At 39.5% G+C, this 19,238-nt stretch overlaps 1 protein-coding gene across 2 annotated transcripts in view; it reads right to left on the bottom strand.

The window, feature by feature from the left end:
• EML5 (EMAP like 5) overlaps positions 1-19,238 on the bottom strand; it is a 157,841-nt gene that overhangs the window by 12,079 nt on the left and 126,524 nt on the right. The window contains exons 29-34 of one of the 2 annotated variants that reach the window (XM_029951761.1): positions 18,400-18,408; positions 14,656-14,734; positions 13,307-13,436; positions 11,166-11,264; positions 8,442-8,462; positions 216-389 (exon numbers count right to left, since the gene is read on the bottom strand). In XM_029951761.1, the coding sequence (XP_029807621.1) occupies positions 216-389; positions 8,442-8,462; positions 11,166-11,264; positions 13,307-13,436; positions 14,656-14,734; positions 18,400-18,408 (512 nt within the window). The remainder of the gene's footprint in view (positions 1-215; positions 390-8,441; positions 8,463-11,165; positions 11,265-13,306; positions 13,437-14,655; positions 14,735-18,399; positions 18,409-19,238) is intronic. The other variant, XM_029951762.1, reaches the window with a different exon arrangement.

The following is a 19,238-nucleotide window of genomic DNA, read 5'->3' as shown; positions in this document are numbered from 1 at the left end:
GTGAACTATGTGTAGTATTAGTAACTCTCATACACTTGTTTTGTGAGCTTCTTTCACTGAGTTTCTAGACTAGAACCCAGTGATACCAGCTGTGCGCTATGCATCCTGTAGGACTGAAATGAAGAATGGTCTCAATCACTAAGTTAGAGCTAAAGAGAATTCATATTAGCCCGGTATTCTTATTTTGAAAAATTACAAAGAAAAAGGAACCCTACCTTCCTGCCATCTCCAGATGGTAATCGTATGTTCCGGGTCCAGCCCCACAGACAGCAGGAGTTTGCCGGTCGCGCTGAAGCTGACTGAACACACCCCCTTTGAATGGTAGCATCTCAGTACAGATAAAGTCTGCTTGTTCATTGCATCCCAGATGTGGATAGAAGGAGCTGTAGCTAAATAACGATAAAATCCGAAAGCTTTAATATACCTATTCCAGATGTTTCCATTTCTACAGCTGATGCATCCTTTCTGAAACATGGAAAAGTAGGTACCAAGAATGACTGTGTATTTAATAAAAAATAGCTCAAAATCAAGACTAAATGAAAAAAGAAACAGACTCATAAATACAGAGAACGGATGGGTGCCAGAGGGGAGACTGGTGGGGGGACGGACATACAGACTTCCAGTTATGAACAAGTCACAGGATAAAAGGCACCACAAGGGAACAGAGTCAGCGGGCCTGGGATGACATCGCACGGGGATGGATGGCAGCGACACCCGCGGGGAGGACAGCAGAACGTGTGAACTTGTCCAGTCCCGATGCCGGACACCTGAAGCTCCTGTAACACCGTGTGTCAACTATGCCTCAATTTAAAAAATAAATAAGTCAAAGGAAAGAGGAAGGAAAGACAAAAACAGAATACTTCTCCAGGGTACAGTTCACACTCTATGTTTGAGAAAATAACATTTAGACAAGAAAAGTAGGCAATCGCAAAACTTATTCAGAAATATGCATCTTTCAGATACATGTTAAACCTTTATATGATTATGTGGACAGATATATAAATATTACACAATAATTAAATATCAGAGCACACTCTGCTATCTTTGGTACTGAACACGAGGTAGTGATGTTATTCAGTGTCTTATCTGAAAGAGATGAAAAGCAAACAAATTGAGAAAGGCAACAGGTATGAAGGACACTGTCTGAATGGATCTCGAAATCGTCAACTGTATAGACAGATATCTGGTAAAAAGCTAAGTTCCTATCACTTTATAAGACAGTGTTGGTTTTTAAAAAAAAATTTTTTATGTTTATTCATTTTTGAGAGACTGAGAGAGAAAGAGAGCACAAGCAGGGGAAGGGCAGCAAGACAGAGGTACAGAGCGTCCAACGCAGGCTCCAGGCTCTGCCCTGACAGCAGAGAGCCTGGACACGGGGCTCAGACTGAGGAACTGTGAGAAGTAGGATGCTTAGCCAACCGTGCCACCCAGGCGCCCCATTTTCTTTTAAACAGGATTTCGGGGAAGAAATAAAACTGCTAATCTTTTTTTTGTTAATGTTTTATTTTTGAGAGAGAGCAGGCACACACGCGTGCGCTCACAGGGGAGGGGCACAGAGAGAGGGACACAGAGGAGCTGAAGCAGGCTTGGCACTGACAGCAGAGCCCAGTGTGCGGCTCGAGCCCCAGAACCATCAGGTCATGATCCAAGTCAAAGCTGAACGTTTGCTTACCCACCTGAGCCAGCCACCAGGCGCCCCCAAACTACTAATCTTTTATTTTTATTTATTTGTAAGATTGTATTTTAAACATTTCTTAAAAATTTATTAGGCTCCACACCCACTGTGGGTCTTGAACTCATGACCCCAAGATCAAGAGTCACATATTTTTCTGACTGAGCCAACCAGGTGCCCCAAAACTGCTAATCTTTATAAAAATTGTATTTGTTATTGTTCATCTTGTGTAGCCAAATTCTGTTGCTTAACATTTTTTTCCCAGTTCTCTGTATTTCTTAACTTAAAAAAATCAGGGATTTGTATTGTCTTTTCTTCATGAATTGCAGCCTATAAAAATGAATAGAAAAGTTAATTCCAGCAGCTAATTCGGTCTTAGAGCAAGAGTACTTTTAGTAAAATAATCAAAATATGAAAATGGGTTTGTGGGGTGCCTGGGTGGCTCAGCTGGTTAAGCGTCCGGCTTCGGCTCAGGTCATGCATGATCTCAGGGTTCATGGGTTTGAGCCCCGCGTCAGGAACTGTGCTGACAGCTCAGAGCCTGGAGCCTGTCTTCAGATTCTGTGTCTCCCTCTCTCTCTGACCCTCCCCTGCTCATGCTCTCTCTCTCTGTCTCTCAAAAATAAAAAAAAAATTAGAAAGTGGGTTTGTTTCAAACTATAAACCCACCAGAAATAAAGCAAAAATAGAGATATTTTTATTTATTTTTGAGAAATAGCGCATGGGGGATGGGCAGAGAAGGGACGGAGAGAATCTCAAGCAGTCTCCACACTCAGCAAGAGCCTGGTGCGGGGCTCGATCTCATGACTATGAGATCATGACCTGAGCTGAAATCAAGTTGAACACTTAACTGACTGAGCCACGAAGGTGCCCAGAGACATTTTAATAAGATAAGCTGTCTTGTTTTCTTCTGATGAAGAAAGAAATTTTGGTCTCTAAAGAAAACATTCTGATAAATTTAAACTATACTGTATACCATCTATAATTTATAGTATACAATGATAAATCTGACAGTTCTTCAAAGTAATTAAAATATAGTAAACCAGGGATTGGAGGACATCAAGTAAAAACTGTTCAAAGGTTTATGTAACTTAAGAAGTCAAAACTGCATGGGAACAGTTTACCATGTTTTAAAACAGGGTATCTATGTGTGAAAAATTGAGCAAAAGAATTTAAGTACTGGACTAAAATTAGAATGTCCTTATTTAATAAAAATTGAAGGGTATTTATAAACTTAATCTGAATAATGTTAGGTGGCTTAAACTTAAAATGTAAATATATACTAGATTAGTCTATAATTTTTTGCCAGTAATAAATATTAGATAGGTCATCTACAATATAGAAACAGATTTATTTATTTAAGTTTATTTCTTTTTAAAGGACAGGTGGTGAGACAACACAAGTATGGGGGAGGGGAGAATCAGAGGGGGAGAGAGGATCCCAAACAGGCTCATGCAGTCAGCAGAGCCCAATGCGGGGCTCGAACCCAGAAATAATGAGACTGTGACTTGAGCCACAAGAATCAGACACTTAACTGACTGAGCCACACAGGCGCCCTCCCCACTCAAAAAAGCCCCCTGGGGGAAATCCACAGATTTTATTTGCCTAAACGTAATGAGGTAGATAGTGGATTTTTCAAGAAACATCTTTCAGTTTTGCCTCCAAAGTTAATGTTTCACAAATCACAAATACTTTCATTTACCTAAAAATTAAATTGCAAGTAATCTTAGGAAAGTTGAATTACTGAGCTTTTTCAGGCTTTCATAAGAAGTGAAATGAGACAGTATGGAGCGTACATGTGAGACTTCGGTTACACAACATACAGGTGTGACCGTGACCCGGGACCGCTACGTACTTAGACTGTGACAGTATTTAAGGTTTAAATCACGGCAAAAATTTTTAAAGTTTATTCTGAGAGGAAGAAAGAGAGGCAGAGAGAATCCTAAGCAGGCTTGAGAGGAAGAAAGAGAGGCAGAGAGAATCCTAAGCACAGAACTTGACATGGGGCTCAAACCCATGAACCTTGAGATCATGACCTGAGCCAAAATCAAGAAGCAGCTGCTTCACCAGCTGAGCCACCCAGGCGCCCCAATCACTACGAATTTTTAAGGCTTTTCTAACTTACTAAAGAAAGATTAAATTATGTTCATTACATTTTATTTTATTTTCTCCCGTGATTCAAAAACGGTCATTCATGATGCTGGAGAAACCCTGACACCCTCCCACTCTCCCCTTCCTGCGGGCCACCAGCTAATGGGAGCCTGTCACGGGCTAGGCTGGTAATGGAGACACATTAAAGCTCCACTTCTGGGCAGGGGTGTTTTCCCGTCAGGTCAGTCAGGCCCTAAGTCACACGCACATCAGGGTGCAGTTGTCGGGACCCAGGTTCTGGGCATGCTCCTTCCATCCCATCAAGCTATCTCTGGAAGATCAATACCACTGACCTTATTATTTTTTAATGTCCATTTATTTTTAAGAGAGAAAGAATAAGCGAGAGAGAGGGCACAAGCTGGGGAGGGGTAGAGGGGGACAGAGGATTCAAAGTGGGCTCCACGCTGACAGAGAGCCTGATGCGGGGCTCAAACTTGTGAACCACAAGATCATGACCTGAGCCAAAGTCGGACACCTAACTGTCTGAGCCACTCAGGCGGCCCTGTCCCACTGACTTTATAAGCATTCTTGAGTCTTAGTCTCCAGTATAGATAGAGATGCCACAAAGGGTCTCTTTCAATTACTAACTGGCTCTCATAAGAACCAAAGTTTTAAAGGATCTTCTTTCTACACCCTCTACTTGGCCTTTGGTGCAGTATGGCAAAAACCATATTGTAAATGAAGTTGTAATATGGGCCATTAGGGGTGCCAATTGTGTCTCACTCTTTAGTTTCCGCCGCACACTCCTGCAGCACAGCCACCATCCATTACCTCCTTCCTTCCTAATAAAGCTACTCTTCTATTCAGGAATCCCCTCCTCCCTGACGTAGAGCAAGGGATTCAGGGGAAGGCCCTGCTTACTCAGCTCATCCGTGTGAGCCCACTGGGGTGACTTCCCTGCACCCCGAGCCACACACACAGCCCCCCACCCCAACTCTCTGTCTCCAGCAGCAGTGATGTAGTTCAGTAACCCAGATTGGAGCCAATCAGCACATGGAATTCCCCAGGTGTCTTCTTTCTCAATACAGGGTTTGGTGGTGTTTTTTTTTTTTTAAACATTTATTCATTTTTGAGAGAGCTCGAGCAGGAGAGGAGCAGAGAGAAGGGGAGACACAGAATCTGAAGCAGGCTCCAGGCTCTGTGCTGACAGCTCAGAGCCTGACGCGGGGCTCGAACTCACTGATGGTGAGATCATGACCTGAGCTAAAGTCAGACGCTTAACAGACTGAGCCACCCAGGTGCCCCGGTTTGTCTTAAAATGATTCAATCAGGCTAAAAGGAAGAAATTTTAAGCTCATGTTTCTGAAAAGGGTTTTTCTTTCCTTTCCACTAGATGAAAGCAAAGAAGTACGTAACTCTAACTGGTATACTGGTAGCCCTTTTATGACTATGAATGCAACTAACGTTAGAGCTAATACATTTCCTGGTTTTCTGTCACAGAGGACACATGGACGGCCCGTAAAGTCACTTAATAGACAACTGCCTATTGTGACAAATAGTTATTACAATGGGGGGCTGGGAGGGTGCAGAGAATTCTCCCTCTGAATTGCCTTAGGGATCAGAAATGTCAAATTCTTAACACTGTCTTCGATAGGCTGAAAAAGCTTTGTCAGACACAGAAGAGAGCCCCTTAGTGTCTACTCAAAAAACATCTAGTGTATTCAAACAGCAATTATACCATACATTTTCTAACATGCATTTCCTCTGCCACATTCCAAAGTGACCATTTCAAAACTTTCTTCATGACCTCCTCACTCTCAGCGGATGAAATGAACTAAATAGAAGCTATCAGACACGAGCTTCCTTACTTTCTCAGTCTTCTCGCACTCCGTTTATTTTTTCTTAATGTTTTATTTATTTTTGAGACAGAGAGAGACAGAACATGAGTGGGAGGGGCAGAGAGAGAGGGAGACACAGAATCTGAGGCAGACTGAGCTGTCAGCACAGAGCCCGACACAGGGCTCGAACCTACCAACGTAAGATCATGACCTGAGCCAAAGTCAGAGGCTTAACCAACTGCGCCACTCAGGCGCCCCTCTCGCACTCCCTTTAATCCTTAGGTCTCTGAATTTCTTCCTGCCCACCTGTCTCTCTGTATTCTCCCACCTCAGTGAGCCCGGTGCTCCAGCAAAAAATTAGCAGCCTTGATCCCTCACTTTCTGTCACGCCCTCACACCCAATTCATCAAAAGGGACCACTGGCTTTACTCCAAATACATGCTGTATTTGTCGAGCGTTCTTGCCGTTTTCATTCCTGCCACCTCAGTTAAAAATGTCTTTTGCGTAGACGATTGTAAAAGCCTCCCAACTTCCTGATTCCTTCTCTTCCCCCTCTGCGTCCTTATAGTGCGGGGTGATTTTGTCACAGTATAAAGAGGCCACCTCACTCTTTAACACCATGATGGGTTCTGCACTTAGCATGAATCCAAACGCCGCTCCATCATCTGCAGAGCTCCATGCTGCCGGTTCCTACCCTTCTCCATCCCCAAGTTCATCTTAGAGGCCTTACTCCTCCACACTGACCTCCCTGTTTCTTGGTTCAAGGCTTGCACTGGAAGGAGTTAACATAAGCAAGCCTCAAGTTGCTATCACCAGAAGGGCCTGCTTGCAAGTGTGTGAGAACTTGACTTCTGAAAGGGTCCCTGAGTTGAGGGGGCTGTTTTGTCTACCTGGGGTGCTGAACACCTGCTTTCTTCTGGGTGTTTCAGGAGTTGTGGCTGGCCTGTGCCTATGCGACCCGCCCCTCCACCCCTAAAAGCCCGGACTCTAAGGCTTAAGTGGGTGTCTCTGGGCAAGCACTGCACCTCTGCTCCTGCAGCGTCTAGACTTCACCCAGTGTGTCTTTTTTCCTTGCCGATTACTGTGAGAAACATTAAAAAAATTTGGTTGCAACCTCACTTTTTTTTTTTGTGAAGAAATTATGTTGTGATAAGATACGCTCACACATACTCTCTTTACATTTTCTAATTTTTCTGTCGGTTTCCTATGAACTGGGAATACTTGATTATTAAGTTTAGTGTGAAAATGTCATATATTGTATTCTTTTAGCACAGCTATGGTGTCACTGCTAAATACAACCTTTTACCATATAATTGGATAACAATACAATCCACGTTTCACTGTGCCTTAGAAGCATGACATTCAAAGTCCACTTTCCTTTTTTCGCCTTGTTTTGACATGACAGCTATACACTGGTTCAGTAACAAAATAAAATGTGGTTTAGCTCGAACCCTGTCAAGTTCCAACAGCATCACAGCGTTTCCAGTGTGCTGCCCGGCAGTGCAAAGCAACCCGAGGGCCCGTGGGGTCTCTGCTGCAGCCGCCGAGCGCCGCTGTAGTACAGAAGCCGCCACCAACGATACGTAACCCAACGGGCCAGACTATGTCCAGTACTTTATCTATGGATCCTGAAATGTGAACTTCCTACAATTTTCATATGCTGCGAAATTTTCTTTAGATTTTTTTCTCTAACTATTTAATTTAGTAAAAACTATATTTAGCTATGGGTTATACAAAAACAGATAGATTTGGCCCAAGGGCTCTGGTTAGCCAACTCCTGCTCTTGAATGTACCCAAGAGAGCAAAAACATTGCCTGTTCTGTTCGATACATTTGTAGTTTAATGGTCAAATCACAGAATCATATTTTACCCTGGAGGAGAGGGAAATAGACACAGATCATGACATATTTTCATATCAAACCGTTGTTTTTTCTATATTATGTAAACTGAAAAGGGAACTGACAAATCCTAGTAAATATCTAAAAAACAATGGACACACATTATCCAGTAGCTGTTTAGATTCACAAGGCTATGGTCAAGGTCAGTAATAGAAAGTTATTTTTAAATCTTTAAAGTGATCTGTTGATATAATTTGTGCAATAATTGGAGTGATATATAAAAATAGCAATTAAAAAATTTAGTTTCCAGGCAACACAACCTATTGATTCACATTTAAGATTACTTTTACTCCCAGGTGCACTCTTTTTTAAAAGAAAAAAAATTTTAATGTTTATTTTTGAGAGAGAGAGTGCACGCAAGGGAGGCAGAGAGGAAGGGAGGGGAAGGATGGGAGAGGGAGGGAGAGGGAGGGAGGGGGAGGGAGGGGGAGGGAGGGAGCAGGAGGGAGCAGGAGGGAGCAGGGGGAGGGAGCGGGAGGGAGAGAGAGGCAGAATCCAAAGTAGGCTCCAGGTTCTGCACTGTCAGGACAGAGCCTGATGCGGGGCTCTGAACTTACAAACTGTGAGATCATGACCTGAGCCAAAGTCAGAAGCTTAACCGACTAAGCCACCCAGGTGCCCCTCCCCCAACTGCACTCAGCAGGTACATGATGTTGGCAAGTGGATACCTATCATGGAGGATTCCTGGAATGATTACCCAGGTAATACACAGAACGTGCTTACAATAGTGTTGCCACACTAAAAAGGTCAAAATATATTAGTTTTAAAAATAAATAATTGTAATTGTTACTGCAGAATGGGCTCAGTATCATCACATTAAAAGAATGGATTTTTCATTAAAACAAATTCAAAATATACTCAAGTATCTTATTATTCAATAAAAATTCGGACTACCAATACTAAACAATATAACTAAAACAGAAAATGCAGAATTTTCCTTACCTGACATGTCTGCTAAATCACCTGCAATGGAAAAACAGCACAAAAGTAACTGTCCATAAATAATGTAAATACTTCAAAGTATTTTTACTAGGTAAATTCTAAGACATATTTATTTAAAATTCTTTAAAAATTCAATTATAAAATAATTTTAATATAAATCAAACTGTCATATGCAAAATTAGTTTTATAATGTTAAACTGAGTAAACTGTAAGTGAAGCCTTTCAGTTCAATCATACACATATATTAGCATTTCATGTATATGACCTTTCAATTACTGGATAAAAACCTTATTTTCTTTGTATTTAATGAGTCACATGAAATTTTAACAATTTAAAGATAATATGGTGATATGATTTAAATGATACAACTCTTATTTTAGTTTACAAAATGCCCTTTATAGACTGGAGTTTTAATGCATCTCTGCTTTGCCCTGAGAGTCCAAGATTCTAACCAAGGGCCAAAAATAAAAAATAAAAAAATAAAGGTTTAAGTGTCACTGGCTAAAATCTACAAAAGCAAATATTTCCCCTATGACTGACCTATACAATTTTTAACAGAGAGCCATGAACATTTTAGACAGTGTTTTGTGCTTTGCAGGCATGATGCAAGCCTGCAGGCACGTTACTACTGATTCAGCTCTCTGGTTCAGAAGAGAGAAAGTCCCTCACTCTTAGGCGGCCTCTCAAGTCTATCTTACATGTCAGGTCACTACTCATCAGTAAAAACTATCTGTGCCCATTCTGCGGAAGGGTACAGTGAGGCAGGGCCTAGGACTGCATATATGATCTAAAATTCAGCTTTGTAGCGCCGGGACTTTGACTTGGAAGATAATTAGCCATTTTACATTTCCCTACAGTGTCACCTTTCAAAATAAAAGGAACAAATACAAATACTCAATTATTATGTTGTATACCTATACGATGCTGTATGTCAATTATAACTCAGTAAAAAAAAAATGGAAAAGAAGAGGGTCAGATTTAATGAAGGATTATTACTTGTGACTACAACATTTCTTAATCAAGAAACAAAACCACAGCACTAATATGTTAAGCAAAATTGCTTAACAAAGGCAGAGAGAAGAAATTTAAAAAAGTTGGGAAATGGAAGAACCATACCTTCTAGAATTCTATTCATTATGTATAAATTCCATTAACATAGAAATATTGTCTTTTTTTGGTAAGCCTATATCCCCAGCACCTTGAAAAATACTTTGTGCATCATATGTGCTCGATGAGTTTGTTGAATAAATGAATTTATTCAATAAAAATTAACTGAACAATAACTATATGCCAAGAGGCACTAAACCAGGGTCTTTTATGACTAAGACTTTAATATTTATTTATTTTTTAAATGTTTTTATTTGCTTTAGAGAAAGAGGAAGACAGTATGAACAGGGGAGGGTCCAAGAGAGAGGGAGACACAGAATCTGAAGCAGGCTCCAGGCTCTGAGCTGTCAGCACAGAGCCGAATGCAGGGCTCGAACCCACTAACTGTGAGATCATGACCTGAGCCAAAGCTGGACGCTTAACCGACTGAGGCACCCTGGCGCCCCAAGACTTTAATATTTAAAAATTTAGTGCAAAAAGGACCTAGACCTATCTATTTATACTCCAAGATTACATACTCTTTTGTATGTAATTCATGAAGATCAGTCTACTTCTTGTTAAAAATAGAAAAATTTACAGGAAGGAAGAATACAAGCACCTTTGTGGTACAACTGCAGAACTCCGCAACCCAGCGATTGAGTTTCTGACTGATCAATTTAGTACCTGTATGAGAAAAAGACACCTGGAAAGCTGGCTTAGCAACCGAGGCCCACTAAGATCCAACAAGCCCAATGACATCGACCATTTTTACAAAGTACACCAGGCTTACGAAGCTCCCACTGACTAAGTCTATGATGTGTGGCCACAGTCACCACCGACTGGTAGATCTGTCTGTTCTAAGTAGACCTGCTATCCTCTCATACTTCAAGTTTCTAAAAGGTTAAAGAAGACAGCAAGCCAAGTGGTTTTTAAAAACAGCTGGCAACTTAAATCAATGCCAAAGAAAAAGGCAGAAGGATTTGCCAGCAGGAACAGACAGGGGTTCTCTCTCTTTTCTAGCTCAGCTGAAGTTGCTGCAGACATTCTGCCCATCATTCTGGTTACTTCTCGGCTCCCCCCTTACTTACAGCTTCCTCCTCAAATTCTTTTTGCTTTATGTGCTAACTTAAACCTTTTTGCCAATTAGAAATTCCTGCTAAAGGAATAAATCCAACTACTATAATCACCATAAAATAGCTTATTCTTAATTCTGTCTGAACCAACTAAGATAACCAAAGTGAGAGAAAGATACCTAGAAGCAAATCGTATGGTAAAACTGTGTTTGGGTTTTTGTTTTTTTAATGTTTATTTATTTTTGAGAGACAGAGAGAAACAGAGCACAAGCAGAGGAGGGGCAGAAAGAGAAGGAGACACAGAACCCGAAGCAGGCTCCAGGTTCTGAGTTGTCAGCATAGAGCCTGATGCGGGGCTCCAACTCACGAACCATGAGATCATGACCTGAGTCGAAGTCAGAAGCTCAACCAAATGAGCCATTCAGGTGCCCTGGCTATGTGTCTTATATACAAATACATTTTTTAACAATACACAAATATATTTTACTTTTTTCCCTAGGATACTAAATTAATTTGAACAATACAGTTACTTAAAATTGTTTCTTTTTAAAATATAGAAACATACCTACTTGGCCCGTTGCCACTACGTTGATAAATTTGGGATGCTGATTTACAGTCAGGCACAGTATATCATCATTATGTTCCTGATAAAAACTCTGAGTCCCTATAAAAAAAGTTGTGAAAATCTTAAGACATAACAGCCAAATGCACTTATCCAGAACAACAAAAAACTGCCCTGTTTGACTTAATACATATTTTTTGAGAACTGAATGCACATATCATCATGAGGATGGAAAAATAACTCAAATCTTTAAAGGGACAGAGTCCCGCAAGTTAACACAAGGCTACAGACATAAAGTACCACAGAAGACAAAGTCCTGCTGTGGGAATTCGTAGCAGAAAAGACTTTTCCCATCATGGGCATACGGCACTCTTGGATTGACACGACAGATTTTGTTAATGTGGAGGTGGGTGGCGAAGGGCATTCCAGGTAGAGAAATACTTTAAGCAAAGGTACAAGGACAGGAAAGTACTAAGTATACATAACTATGGTTCATTTGGCTGAAGTGTAAGGTCAAGAATAAATGTGAGAAATATGGCTGGAAAGGCAAATTGGAACTAGAATGATAGAGGATTATGAATGCCAACCTATTAAATTTCATATTTATTCTCTAGTCAGTGGGGAGGTGCTGACGAGTTCTGATCAAAGAAGGTATGTGATTTATCGAGCAGCACTGACAGCGAAGAGACCTTAGGCCGATGATCGTGCAGGAAGTAAGGAAGGTGGGTTTGTGTAAGGACAGTGGCGAGGTGGGAATGAGGTCAGGACGGTAGGGTGCAGGTCGGGTCCAGGTTACAGAGGGCCATCCACACTAGGTCCTCCCAAAGTGAAGCCACACAAAAGAAAATAATTTTACAACGACAGTTACCAGATCTAATAGTTTAAAACTTCTCTTCAAAGTCAAATGTGCTTCCTATTTCCCAGGGCTGAGAGTTTAGTGAGAAGAATAAACAAGCAATTATATGTGCTACTGGCTAAGTTCAAAGAAGATCAGCTAATAGATCAAAACTTCCTAGACCGTGAACACGGCAATGTATCCCCAACTAGAGAGGACAAAGAGTGAGCAGTGGGGAGGTGCTGAGTCTCCCTTCTGCCCTCTCTCTACACCCACTCAGTAGAAAGGTGAGTAAGGACAAATCAGAAAATTAAAACTGCAAGGATAAACATGGAAGTGTACTTACACACTCCTTTCTAGGTCATCTTATTCCTCCCTATTCTCTTTGGTGAAGCCTCAATTAAAGAGGATTCTCTAAGCATTTTTTAAATGACCCAAATTATTAAATCAAAATCACCACTGATTTCTGTGTGATGTTGGTAAATTCTCTTCTTTAGGAATCCAAAATAGGACAATCCTATTAATGACTAATATCGAGGAGACACGGGGGATCAGGACCCACACAAGCCATTCTTTACCTGTTTAGAGTGAACCATCAGAGGAAAAAGCCAGAAATGTTTGGACCAAAAAAAATCTCTATTTTTACTTCCAACTTTCAGACTTTATGGGGTTTATAATTTACACATAAGAGAATCCAAAATTAAATAATGAATGGCACTAGGAGGATTATGATGTCATTGGTCATCAAATGATGCTATGAGAATTTGCTTGCTTTTGAACAATCTAATCAGTTCAACAAACATCATGAAGTATTTCCTCACCTTGAATCAAACGAAGTATCGCCCCAGTAGAGACAGAGGGAAGCAGCGCTCTCGCTCTGTCCCTTGGCTTTCTGAGGCCTCAGGAGGAGCCCCGCTCGCGTCACCCCGCTCCCCAGCAAACCCCCACCCAGCGGGCTACTTTTAACCACCACCTATCAGAGACAGCCGCCCAACCACCCACTTCAGGTTAAGGTTATGGGGAAATAAAATTAGAAATGGTCTCATTATAAAACATGATTTCAGCATACAGTAAACCTTCACTTCTAATAGAGACCTAGGAGCACTTTGCATTACGAAATTTTTTTCTGCTCTATTATCCTCTCTGAAGACTATAAATTTGATTACCTGAAATATTACAAGAAAATTCAACAGTATGAAGTGCATTCTGGACTTATGCAATTTATTTATAGTTTTAACAAATAATTTTAAGATTATAAATAACAAAATTCTAAATAAAAAGTGGGAGATGGAGAATTGGGGTCTCCTACCAGTAGCAACATTGTGCAGAATTCCAATGGATGCAGTGTGATAAATGATATCATCACCATCATTTAAATAATGAACATTATTCCTACAGTCTTTTCCTCGATAGCCAAAAACAAGCTCCAACACGAGGTCCTATAACAACAATAAAACCATTATATAATTCTTTATGTCTCAGTGTCCTTGGAATTCATTATTTTTGTATACAGCACTGGTATCTTCAGTCAAAATGGAGGACGCATTTTGATGTTTTACAAACTTTGAATACAAAATTTAGATAGATATACTTCTCTACGTAACCTGCTTTGGGCAGCTGAAACACACACTTCAGACTTTTCTACATATATAAAAAGGAAAAGGGAATCACAAGGTCATCTAATTTCAAGAATTTTAGTTGTTAGGAGTTCATGTATTAAACACTCAGATACTGCTTGTGTCCAAAAGAATATTTCAATTTGCATTGTTAATAAAAATATGTAATCTGCGCATATATCTCAGGATACATTATGTCTAAGTGATGTACTTTTGAGGAGCCAAACAGTCCATCAGACATTGGTACAGACAACGAAGTACACCATCTATGATAATGCACGCTAAAGTTCTAGCAGATAATCCTGCCGCTGAAAATGTCTGTTGTTTTGACCTTGTGAGGCTTCCAGTGGGGAGGAGGTCAACAATCACTGTCCCACAGATTCACGCCTCTTCGTGGAGCTGATTCAGCACAGTTGGCTTGTGGCTGCTGATATTCAAATTAATTATACATCTGGGGGAACTTTCCTTCTTACTCAATTATTGTAGAAAGTTTCTTTGTTTGGAAGTAGAACCTTCACTGAACCCTAGAGTGAATGTATCACATGAAGGATAAACTTGGACTTCTAAATTCAAAACACTAAGCATAAGACACTGCCAAGGTATCTGTGTAAACCGTAGGTCATTCATTTACATACATTTACATTTAGTAGTTGTTTTGAGAGACAGTTCAATTCAGAATATTATTCACAGAAGACTAAAAAAAAAAAAAAAAAGACAAAAAATAAAAAGAAATGAAGAACATCAATCCAAAACTCAGACTTGATAGTTAAGCAATCAGTTTTCACAACCAAACAAAAAAGATTACTCAGGGCGCCTGGCTGGCTTAGTCAGTACAACACACAACTGCATCTGAGGGACTGAGGGACTGAACCCCACGTTGGGTGTAGAGATTACTTAAAATAAAATATTAAAAAAAGATTATTCAAAATGTTTATTTTCATACAAACTAATGACAAGACTTGGCTGTCTTACAAGAAGGAAACAGAATGAATTCTGAATACATTTTAAAGCACACAGTAACTGCAGAGTGGGTTTGCCTTACCTCGATGGGTCTCTTTTTCTTGCCAACATTGTTTGTCTGGAGTTTTTCTGGCCTTGGTGGCGCTCTGCTCACGGGCGGCCTGAAATGGGAAAGTGGGAATGAGGAGAGGCCTCTGTCACTGTGCACCCCCACTCAGCCTCCCTCACCTGCCCTCGGGAGAGAGAGGTCTGACGCTGTTACAAAAACGAACCCCATCTGTGTTCCTCACTATGCTGTGGCCTCTTGATATTTTCTAAGGCAGGAAGGTGGAAAGAAGGTGTGAGAACTTTTCTTCATTTTATTTTAACTTCTTTGATGTATGTTTCATAATGTAAATAATACATTAACACAAGAGCACTGTTTATAAATAAATATACAAATGTCAATTTAATGACTCAAAAGTTTCTTGATGGAATACATTATCACAGAGCCTGGATCACTGCCCTAAAGTTTCTATCACAGAACTGTGCAAATAGCGGGTATTTGACACATTCTTCTTGAATTTTGAAAATATTTCTATGAACTTTTTATACTGTTGGCAACATAAATTACGTCTGAATTCAATCTGTACTCATTACTTATTCTCCTCCAGGCCCTTTACCTTTCCTTCTTCCTCAAGTCTCTAGTAACGTTAATGGCATCCCCACCAGTCAAACAAACATTTCATAGTTACAAAGCACTACAAACCATACAACACTCTGTAGAAGATAATTACTATTACTATGGCCTTGAACTTTATCTTCTCCATTCCATTTACTAAACACTCATCAACTTCAACCAAGAGGAGCTCTCATATCTACCCCTTCTTCTCTGTTTCTACTACTAGTTTAGGATCTTTTTATAATATCCCATTAAGTGTACAGGTTCCCATTTTGAATCATTTAAATGTAGAGGCTCTTGAAATGCCTGGGTATAAACTTAACAAAACAGGTGAAGTACTTGCACTCTGAAAACCATAAAACACTGATGAAATAAAACGAAGATGACACAAAGGAATGGAAAGGTATTCCATGCGCATGGATTGAGAACATTAATTTTTACATGTCCATGCTACTCAAGGCAATCTACAGACTCAATCCTATTCATATCAAAATACCAACAGCATTTTAAACAAACTGGAACCAATAATACTAAAATTTGTATGAAACCACAAAAGAATCCAAATAGCCAAAGCAATCTTGGGGAAAAAACAAAAACTGGAGGTATCATAATTCCATTTTTAAAGCTATATTAACAAAGCTACAGTAATCCAAACAGTATGGTACTGGCTCAAAAACAGACACACAGATGAATGGGACAGGATAAAGAATCCAAAAATAAACCCATGGTTGTATGGTCAGTTAATTTATGACAAAGGAGACAAAAATATACAATGGGGAAAAGACAGTTTTTCAGTAAATGGTCCTGAGTAAAAGAACTAGATCAATTTTTAACCAAGTTCTCTGACATCAGCTGTAACACTTCCTAGGTGGGTCTCCTAAGGCATGGGAAACAAAAGCAAAACTAAACTTTGGGACTACACCAAAACAAAAAGTTTTTACACACCAAAAGGAACAATCAACAATATAAAAAGGCAACTTAGTGAATGGGAGAAGACACTTGCAAATGATATATCTGATAAGGGGTTAATAACTAAAATATATAAAGAGCTTATACAATCCAATACTAGAAAAAGAATCTTATTTAAAAAATGGGCAGAGGCTCTGAATTATTTCTCCAAAGACGACAGATGACCCACAGACACACAAAAAAATGTTCAACAACACTTATCAGCTAAATGCAAATCAAAGCCCCAATATCCCCTTACACTTGTTAAACAGCTAAAGTAAAAAAGACAAGAAATAAAAAGTGTTGGCAAGGATACGTAGGAAAAGGAACCTTCATGTGTTGTTGGTGGGAATGTAAATTGATACAGCCATGGTAGAAAACAGTATAGAGGTTCCTCAAAAAATTAAAAACAGAAATACCATATGATCCAATAAGGCCACTATAGAATATTTACCCCCTCCCAAAATTAATACACTAATTCAGAAAGATACATCCACTCCTATGTTTACTGTAGCATTATTTACAACAGTCAAGATACAGGCGTGACCTAAATGTCCATTGATAGACAAGTGGGTAAGGCGCGCGCACACACACACACACACACACACACACACACACACACACAGGACTCTTACACAGCCATTAAAAAAGATGAGATCTTGTTTGCAACAATGTGGATGGATCTAGAGGGTATTATGCTAAGTGAAATAAGTCAGACCAAGAAAGACAAATACCATATGATTTCACTCATGTGTGGAGTATTAAAAAAAAAAACAACCAAATCAATCAACAAGCAAGAAGCAGAATGAGACTTACAAATACAGAGAATTCTGACAGCTGCTAGAGGGGAGATGTGGGGAGGGGCAAATGGGCGAAGGGCAGGCAGAGATACAGGCTTCCCATTATGGAATGAATAAGTCACAAGAACAAAAAAGTGTAACGTAAGTAATGCAGTGACTGATACTGTAATAACAATGTGTGGGGACAGAGGGTAGCTCCACTACAGTGAGGAGAGCATGATGTATAAGCTTGCCAAATCACTATGCTGCATGCCTGAAACTAATGTAACATTGTGTGCTAACTATACTCAAAAATTTTTTTAACGGGGAGGCTCTTTCCCTAAATTTGTGTATTTGTTTTTATCCCAGATAACTATTATTTAAATATTAAATAACCTGAACACCGAATACAAATCAATCATGCTATCAACCTCCCCTTCCAAACTTTTAGTATTCAATTTGTAACAACTAACTCAGAAAATGATACAAACTGACTTTCCTATAGGAAAAAAATGCAACATGTGGTTTTAAGAGTATAAATTTAAAGGCTAAAAACATATTTGTATTTTCACAATAGTTTCCAGGCTACACATCTATGAAAGTAAATGATGTGCTCTATCTTGAACATGTCATATGAAAGAAGTGCATACATTCATACATCATGTGAGGTAGTATGCAGAAATAAAGAAACCATGACTGGTGACATAAAAATTACATGCACTGAAAGAATATATAAAGTTAAGTAATAAATATAATTTAGCTTATAATATTTAACATTTAAAAAGTTTCTCTTAGGACCATTTTAAGGAATGACAGCAGCCTTAGCTTTTCTTCCAAGTCAGTTTTGTTGGTGAACTTCATTCATTGTTTCATCTGACAGCTTTAATTGTAATCCAAACAACAAACAGGTAATTTTGATCTATTTAAGCCTCTGTAACAATAAAGCATATCTTAATTTTTTTAAATTTATTTATATTATTTTTTTGAGAGACAGACGGAGACAGCACGAGCAGAGTCAGAAAGAGATGGAGATACAGAATCTGAAGCAGGCGCTAGGCTCTGAGCTAGCTGTCAGCACAGAGCCCAACGTGGGGCTCGAACCCACAAACTGTGAGATCATGACCCGAGCTTAAGCCGGATGCTTTCCCGACTGAGCCACCCAGGTGCCCCAAGCATATCTTAATTTTTAAAGATAATTTATATCATTAATGTTTAAATAGAGTTATACGATGTATAAAATTACACAAGTAGAACAAATAAAGTTTTGATAAAGCAGTTGCTTATGGAGCACAAATACAATAATTAAGAAGCTATTCATTTCAGTGATATTGATTTCAGAGGAGAAAAACATCAAGCAATATGGCTCATTAATGGTAAATATGAAAGATGATAAAAACACATAATTAGGTTTCATAAAATAAAGCAAAGAGAGGATTACCTGGAACCTCTTTTCAGCAGCAAATGAAAAAGGGAAAAGATTACAACACAAATTTGAATTTAAAACAGTAAAATACTTCTGTAATAAAATATTTTTACAAGTTTAATGCAGACCATACTGCATGTATTAAAGGCTGATTGTTATTACTGCTCAAATTACTCCATGAATAGAGGAAAATCAGGAGGTGAAAACAAAAGTTGGCATTGAACATGTTGTATGTTGTAAATATTGAAGCTTACCAGTCCTATTTTTCTACAGTGCACTTGGAATTTCAAACAAAATACTGATGCTTGCTCATGTTTCTTATCTTTGTCCTTAAGAATGCGCAGTAAAACGTTAACCAACTTAAAAGGCCAGTAGCAGTGGGGATGCTATTAAGGAACCTGTCTAAGGAGGTGAGGTAGGTCCTCCTGACCCAAGCGGGTGTCCCACTCGGCCAGTGCAACCCAGAGAGCAAGCAGAGTTATTCAAGATCATGCTAGATTTGGGACTTTTCTAGTCTGCAAAGGGAAAAAAAAATCCCTTTAATAATATGACCAAAACGGAACTGAAAATGGTCACAAAAGTTATCTCATCCATCTTCCTACTGAACCCAGAAATCGTCTTCACAGGTCTACCACAGCTCTTCATACCACTGATGACAAATGGTCATCTAAACTCTGCATGGAAACTGCTCATGAAAGGAAGGTCACTTCTCCCTTTCATTAACACCCAAGACAACAATTCTATCTCTACTTAGCTTTGTTTTGAAACCAGTAACTCCCACTGGAAACTGTCAGCGTCCCTTTAAAATGCAGAGATAAATCCTGAACAAGTTACTTCAGATCTGAGGCTAGACC

Source organism: Suricata suricatta, chromosome 9 (genome assembly GCF_006229205.1).
Source record: "Suricata suricatta isolate VVHF042 chromosome 9, meerkat_22Aug2017_6uvM2_HiC, whole genome shotgun sequence".
Taxonomy (NCBI): domain Eukaryota; kingdom Metazoa; phylum Chordata; class Mammalia; order Carnivora; family Herpestidae; genus Suricata; species Suricata suricatta.
The sequence above is the reverse complement of the archived record's forward strand: the minus strand, read 5'-3'. Positions and strand labels throughout refer to the sequence as shown.